The sequence below is a fragment of the Abrus precatorius genome, unplaced genomic scaffold, assembly GCF_003935025.1.
Source record: "Abrus precatorius isolate BTA unplaced genomic scaffold, Abrus_2018 Scaffold3, whole genome shotgun sequence".
Taxonomy (NCBI): domain Eukaryota; kingdom Viridiplantae; phylum Streptophyta; class Magnoliopsida; order Fabales; family Fabaceae; genus Abrus; species Abrus precatorius.
The window spans coordinates 24,349,127-24,357,070 of record NW_020874373.1 but is presented as its reverse complement, the minus strand read 5'-3'; the positions used below and the strand labels follow the sequence as shown (position 1 = coordinate 24,357,070).

At 30.7% G+C, this 7,944-nt stretch overlaps 1 protein-coding gene across 1 annotated transcript; it reads left to right on the top strand.

The window, feature by feature from the left end:
* LOC113862362 lies at positions 1–1,308 on the top strand. Its single transcript, XM_027495453.1, has one exon. It carries the CDS (start codon positions 1–3, stop codon positions 1,306–1,308), a length of 1,308 nt encoding a protein of 435 aa, XP_027351254.1.
* The last annotated feature ends 6,636 nt before the right edge of the window (positions 1,309–7,944 follow it).

The following is a 7,944-nucleotide window of genomic DNA, read 5'->3' as shown; positions in this document are numbered from 1 at the left end:
ATGACTGAGTTATCTTTCTCTAGCACTTCCGACAAGAAGAATGAGTTCTCTGGAAATCTCTTCTCTATGTTCTTCCATTTTTGCTTCTCCGTCTTTTCTCATCCTTTGTACTTTTCCTACTTCATCTTCTTCTCCCCTTACCTCCTCAAGCTCCTCTCTTTTCTCTCTCCTCTGTTCATCACCACGACCCTTCTCCTTGTTGCTCTTCTCACTTTCACTCCCAACAACCTTGTTCAGGAAAAGTGTGGTTCAAGTTCTGAGCTTTCTGACTCCAAATGGGGCATTCTGCTTTCAGTTTCGCAATCTTTTCTAGCATGGTTGCACTCCAAAGCTGATGAGATAGATGAAGAAATGGGGTTCCTTGGTGAGGTTGAAGCGTATCTTGTTATGTTCCAAGCATCAATTTTTGAAGTTTTTGAGCCAAAGTCAGGGGAAGACTCTTCAGGAAGCTTTGAAGCAGTTGATGCTGAGTGTTCAGGTGAAGTAAGAGAAGAAGATTTTTGTCCAGTGGAAAAGACATGTGTTAACTTGGACGAAAACCCAGTTGAGGAAGTTGATGAAGTTGAAGCCATTAAGCCTATTGCAGAAGTTAAGAGCCTAGAAAGCTTGTTCCAAGAAAATGAAGTGTTGGAAGATAATCAAGATATGTCTTTTCAAAAGGAAGACAAAGAAGTCAAGCCACTGATTGATGAGTTCAATAAAGTTGAAGAAAGTAAAGACAAATGGCCCTTGAGAAGTGGATCCAAAATGATGGGTAATAGAGACACATACACTAGTAAAGTGAATAGTAATAGTAGTGATGGAGAATTTCCATTTGCTTCAACTGGGAGGGTGAAGTCCTTATCCCAAAGACTAGAAGCAAATCTTGGGAGTCCAGAAAGCAATTGGGTGTACAGTGGAAAAGGTACGGGAAATAATCTTGGGAGTTTTGGTTCAATGAGAGTGGAAAAAGAGTGGAGGAGGACCTTGGCTTGCAAGCTTTTTGAGGAAAGGCATAATGCAGATGGGAGTGAAGGAATGGACATGCTTTGGGAAACATACGAGGCAGAGTCCAACAAGGTTCTTCAGAAGAGCAACACCAAGAAGGGTAAGAAAAGTGAAGTTGAGTATAGTGAGGATGAGGAAGAGGAGGAAGAAGAGGATATGGAGGGTAAGTTGTGCTGTTTACAGGCTTTGAAATTCTCTACAGGGAAGATGAATTTAGGAATGGGGAGACCCAACCTTCTCAAATTCTCCAAGGCCCTCAAAGGCATTGGATGGTTGCACCATGTTGGCAAGCATGGCAGAAAGAGTAGCCATTCAAATTAGATTTTTGCCTTTTTTGTGACTTTGATAAGACAGAAATTGTGCATTTCTTTGATGATGATGAGTAAATATTTTGTATGTCAATATAATGCTTATTTTTTTCTCCTTTTGATTTTATTTAATTAAGGAAGTTTCATATATCGATTTAATTACAATTTGGGCCTTGAAAATGACAATTGGTGTTACTTTGATCCCAGCAAGTTCATATCTATACAAATTAGTCCTTGAAAGTGTTAACTTACAAGTTTATAAACATCAGGTTGCCAACTTGTAGACAATTTCATATCTCAAAGGAATAACTTGCATAGACAAAAACTTCCAAGACAAAGTAGCACAAGTAATTATTTTTTAGGTGCCAAATTGTATATTATCTTTACATTCATTTGACTTGGGGATAACTCGCTTATGCTTCATCCAAGGCAGTGGCAGAATTTTCAGTGAAGACTCTGTTTCAAGCAACCAGAGAAATCTTCTTCTGATGCATCATCAAGAGATGTGCTTTAGCATTTGCACTCTTAAAAAAAATATATCATTATAACATGCATGCTCTTGCTAATAATGATTTGAGGACCCTGGATGTATACTATCTCCCACATGCTATGCTGTTGTTGTGTGAGAGTGGTTGCATCCAACATAATGTGGATTTGAAAAATCTTCATGGAACTTGTTCTGTAGTTCTATTAATTCATGTATCCATTGCGTGAAAACAGTTAAGATGTCCTTTCATTCTATAAAAAATTTTAAATGATGTCAATTATGAGGTGGGGTAAGAGCAAAGTAGCATGAAGTAGTTGTTATCTTCTTACTCTTTTACTTTGTCATGGATCTCAATCATGAAATAAGTTAACGTCATTGCTAAACGTGTTGGTTCGGGTGGAAAACTAGAAAGTACTCAGATCCCTCAAGCACATGGTCTGAAGTTTAATCTAAAAATTTGTGTTTGAAAAATTGTCACTGAGGAGTTTCCATCGTATACAAATATACAAGCATGCACGTAAGAAATATTAATATTATATTCTTTAATAATTTATCATATATAAATTTTTATAATATGCCCTTTGCACACATTAGAAAAACAGTGTAATTTAGCAACATGAAAGTAGAGTAGCATGCATAAATGGTTAGAAATGTCATTTACGTTACTAATTTGGAGAAATCAACGTCAAGAAATAGAACAACATCTGGCAGCTGGTGAAAAATTATCCGAACGGAGAAGTTGAATTTAGACTTTATCCAACTATCTTTTCTTAGTTCTGTTTTTATTATGAAATGTTTTGAATGAAATTGATTTGATCTTGACGCATTTGTAAAATCAATTTCTAACTCACCAACAATTACCAAATAGAATGATCTTGATGAATTGAAATTGCTTTAACTTAAACTAGACTCTCTTCAATTTTTCTACACATTTTTCGTCGTCGTTTTGAGCCAATCTTTGCATATTGACCAGAATTGCAAGATAATGGAAATCAAAAGTTCCGGAAGAGGAGAAGTATATTCCATTTTAAGCCAAGTATGCACTAAGTTATAATTTACATTAATAATTTAAAAAATATTATTAACTATTTGTAAAAGTAAAATGCCTTAAGTTATTTTAAACATATATTCATTCAGCACTCAATAAACTTATCAAATAACAATATTTGAGTTTTAGTATTTATTTTTAATCAAAATATTTCGTGAAAACCTGTTTTAGGAGTCAACTATATATGTTCAAATAAGTAAGTTGAATAGTTTAATAACTATACAATTATCTTAACAAGTAACATATAAACACCAACTAAACCTTAATAAACATGTTGCTTCATTTCAACCGCTTAAACCAATATCCTTCATTTCTAAAATTATACGTTATTTAGAAACAACTTTACTACAGCGTGGCACATTTTACTTTACATGTGTCTACTCAATCTTTTTTATAATTTTTATTTGTACCTTAGGTTTATCTAAAGTTAAAACTACTTATGTAATATATTGAAAATTTATTAGAATATACGTTGGAGTTAATTTTCAACTCCTCCACTTATTTTCTCAATCATTTGTCCGTACAAACAAAAACATTTCATTGATTTTTCTTTTCCAAGTCTTTGTAAAGGTAAGAAATATGATAAAGATTACTCAAAATAAATTTTACCTTATTTAAGGTTCATTTAAGCTTCTTTGTTTTTTTGTCAAAAAGATAATCTATAACGGTGATTTATCATTTCTTCTCAAAAAATTATAAGTTGAGCTAATGGATTTTGTGATGTTTTTTTTTATATATAATTTGACCATCCTAACATTTATAGTCAAAGCAGAAATTTTGACAAGTTTCTTATATACAGTATGATTAAGGAAACATTTATTTTTTGGTAAAAAAGAAGGTGACATTTCAACAAGTTTCTTGCAAGTATGACTAAGAAAACATTGATTTTTTAGTTGTAAAGAGGGTAACATTTTAATGAATTTTTGTGCAAATCGGTATGGATAACTCCTGCAAATTAAAAGTTCGATGACAAAGTGTTGGGATCAAGAATACATTGTAATGTATTGAAATGGATTACCAAGTTTGTAAAAAGAGGTTTTATCAAGGTGTCTTCAAAATACATTATCATTGATAATTGTGGATCAAGAATATGTCAAAGAATTTTTCATCACAAGATTTGTTCAAGCTATTCCTAAAGGTGGATTGTCTAATTTCAAAGACTTCAAAGATGATAGAATAATATTTTTTTAAAAATGTTCAATTCTTAGTGTGTAAATGTTAATTAGTTCGACATGTTAGAAGTAGTAATTAGGAGTTGCAAATTGAGACATGTGACAAAATTATGGAACATAAGCAATGAGGTTCAACTATTTGGGCAATTACTTTGGTATTAATTTATAAATAAGTCTTTAGATATTAAGATAGAGATGACTTCGTAACTTAGACACTTTGTATTTTAAAAATTGCCAAATATTCTATGCACACGCCAAACCTTAACAGAAAGATATCAACAATTACATTTTCTTAGTATTCTTTCTATTTGTTCTTTGGTATTTATGTACAGTTGTTCTTCTTTTCTATATTTTCATTCAAATGTTATTTGTTAATTGTTATTAATTTAATTAAAAACAGACTAATAAAAATCTACTAAAGGGATCTAAAATTCAATCTCAGCTAATTCTTGAATTTATATGTTTACTTAAAAAAATTCACGGTTATCATGTTAGCTTATTGATGCCTAACCTTATGTAATAGAGTATACATTATGCTTTGTGGATTAATTAAGCTGAGCCCTTTGGAAAATTTCTCTATAACAATTTATTTCTCTATATGAATGTTGTAAATTTGTAAATATAATTGCAACTTTTTGAATTTCGCACATTAAGAGCCTGTTTGGGTTATCGCTGGAAGAAGAAAATACACTTTAGAAAACAAATATTTATGGCCAAAATCAATTCAAGCACACTTTACGATACACATCAGGTGAAAGCGAATTATTTTCAATTTCAGGGGAAAAAATTATACACACAGGACCAAAGTTGTTGAGATTTTATGTAGTTCAAGAGATCCACTAATATATTTATTTATTTTTAATATCATGCCTTTGATATTGTTGGACTGTTGCCATTGAACTTTCCTTGTGAGCATGATCTGTCTTTATTTGGAGGGTTTGTCTATGTTACATGATGGGTTTATTATAGTTTATGGGCATGACATATTTTCCTAATAGAATTCTGAATCTCTCATTCTCTCTTAAGGTCGAATTACATGTTATATATTATCACTGCTTTTATGATGTTCCTCAGAGCAAAACAAAATAAATGAGATTCACTGATGACCCTAGATCATATAATCCATCCATGTTTTCTGATCTTAGATAGTAGGTGATTCACCATTGAACAACTTGGAAATTGGAAGAGCAAACTCTCCCAATATCGCCCTATTAAAAAAAGTTGGATTTGACAATGTGCCAGAATTAAAAATAATAATAAAATTTGTATGATAAATCTTCTTTTGGGACTTTGTTTCCAGAAATAGAAGATCAATTGTGACTAACACAGTACCAAATAGTTTATTGTTATAACTTAAAATACTTTGGTTTATGTTCAGATTTTAGTAAAGATACATACTGTAGTTTCTGTAGGCTTGAAGATTAATTGTTATAGGTACATTGATAAGAACTTCGAGGGAATCACGTCACAAAACTAAGCTAACCATATTGTAATTAGAACACCTAAGACTTCATAAACCCACATTAAAATGCCATACTTCTAATGTGGGACTGAAGTCACATACCTTGTAATTAAATCCTAACACACCTTCTAAAATTGGTTTTGGTTCAGTGTTTACTGTTAAGCAATAATGCTACTCAAGTAGGGATCATTTATTTCAAAGTACCTGTTTAAATTATATTGATATTGTAGGAAACCTTGAGAAAGTTATGTGCTTATGAAAAGGTAAATATTTTCGTGTCATTCTCTTTTGCTATCATAGATTGACCCTTCTTTACTTTACCTTGCCATACTGTACATTTTATGATTATTCTGTTCAAGGGAAGTTCTCAGTAAATTAAAAAAGAAAAGTTTACTCACTCAATTTGCTGTTAAAATGTATGTTTGCTGTCCAAAAATAAATATGCTATTCATATTGCATTGTGTGTTGCTAAAGAGTATTGATTCTTGCTTGATATTAAAAAGTATTATCCATACTATTTCTACAATAATATTTATAACTGTTCTCTAATGTTGGAATCAAGTGTGAATTGAGTTTCACATAGAATGAGATATGAGTAAGTTAGGAGTTTATAAAAAGATGGACCCATATACTCATTTCCTTAAGGTTTTAGGGTTACATTGTGATATCTTACTCATTCTAAGACTACCTACCTAATACTCTTTAAAAAAAACCCAACATCTACCCCTTTTTATTCAAACAATTATATCAGATTTAGCTTGTCAAAGTTTAAACTTGCTATCCAGATCATTTTTTATTGGTTGTCAGACAGAAATTTATATTTTGTCATTTTCCTATTATCTATTGATGCAAACTTTCTAATGCATACATGAAACTTTCGAGTCCAGAGTTACGTTTTACTTGCTGTCCAGGTTCTTAGTTAAACTTGAATAGCTGTAATCCAGTACTTCTTACCACTTTTTATCGCATAATTATCCTGATTATAGCATTCCATCCTTTTTTTGTTATGAGCACACCTCTCTATGGTTATAGGTATCCACTTATCCCATCTGTTAGAGAATTCATATATCATTCCTCTTAAATTATGTTATAGGTATATAATATAAATATAAGTCGATCGCCTCAAGTTTTCTTTTAAGGACAGGAGTTCAATAATAGAGAATTCCTCAATTCCAATATCTCACACTTTAAAAGGGGTATTTGGAGTGAAAAGAAAATAGTAATCAAGTTATATATTACTTATGGTCTCCTATTGTTAAGATATGAAGTCGGATTAATGGGTTAACAACAAATTCACTCTAGTTGCAGCAGAAACTAGAGATCTATTTTATTTTCGTTTAAATAAAAATAGACTTAAAAGAAAATATAAAAAATAAAAAAAAATTATAAATTTTACATTTTTTTTAAGGATAAGAAAAGAAAAAAATATAAAATTTGCTTAAACTAATTTTGTATAAAAAAATTTATCGTTTTTTATATTTTTGTTTAAACAAATTAATAAAAATGAAACTAAATATTTACTTTCTGACACAATTTTAGTGAATCTAGATTTCAAATAGAATAATATATAAATAAGAGTATTTTTTTTAAGTCTAAAATTGCTTAAACTATTTTAAACAAGTGAACAGCACATCGAGTCTCCTTCCCCAATATTTGATTGGACTAATTTTGAAAGTAGAAAGACAATATGAGATGAGAGCTAAATATACTGTCTTGAAGCTGGTGCTGGAAATGGTGAAGATAGAAGCATAGGTAAGCAAAGGTGGGAAATATAAGCAAAGACACTAACGATTTTGTTAGCAACATATGGAATGATAGTTAATCGGGTGAAGTAAATGATGATAGCAAAGTGCCTCCATGAAGAAAATTTAACTTTATGCGGCTGTGTTTTCAGATTTTAGTTAAATTGCCGCTATACCCTGTCTCAAACACGTTTGCACTTTGCATGCCAATTGGTGATAAGATGCCAACCCAAAAAGTCAAAAAATAATGCTCGGAAAAGTCAAATTAGATTGGTGATACTGAGCCAAAAATTAGATTTTTAAAAGTTTCCATCACATCCATTCGGTATGACACTTTCTAATGGTAATCAAGCTATTGGCCTACTTTCTTTATTAGATTTTTGTGTACAGAGGAAGGCTTTCTCTTAAAAATTAAAAATTTTAAGTGTTTGATGAACTGTAACTCACATAAATTTATGTATAATGTTAGAAATTTAATTTTAATATTTGCTTAAAAATATAATTTATTTCATTACTATTCGTAATTTAAGGGTTAATTTCGTATTTATACCAACAAAAATATTTGCTAAAATACACAAGAAAAACCTTTATACTATTGGATTCTACAAAAACTTGGTATATATATTTTTTTTCTATTGATTTTTTTGTAAAATCATATTGAACACCTTTAAAAAACTAAGTTCTATGTTTCTATTCAATTGAGTGAAATAAAATAAAATATTAATGAAATTGTAATAG

Excerpts from the sequence above, each read along its gene's own strand:
- LOC113862362 (XM_027495453.1), top strand. The coding sequence starts at position 1 with ATGACTGAGTTATCTTTCTCTAGCACTTCCGACAAGAAGAATGAGTTC.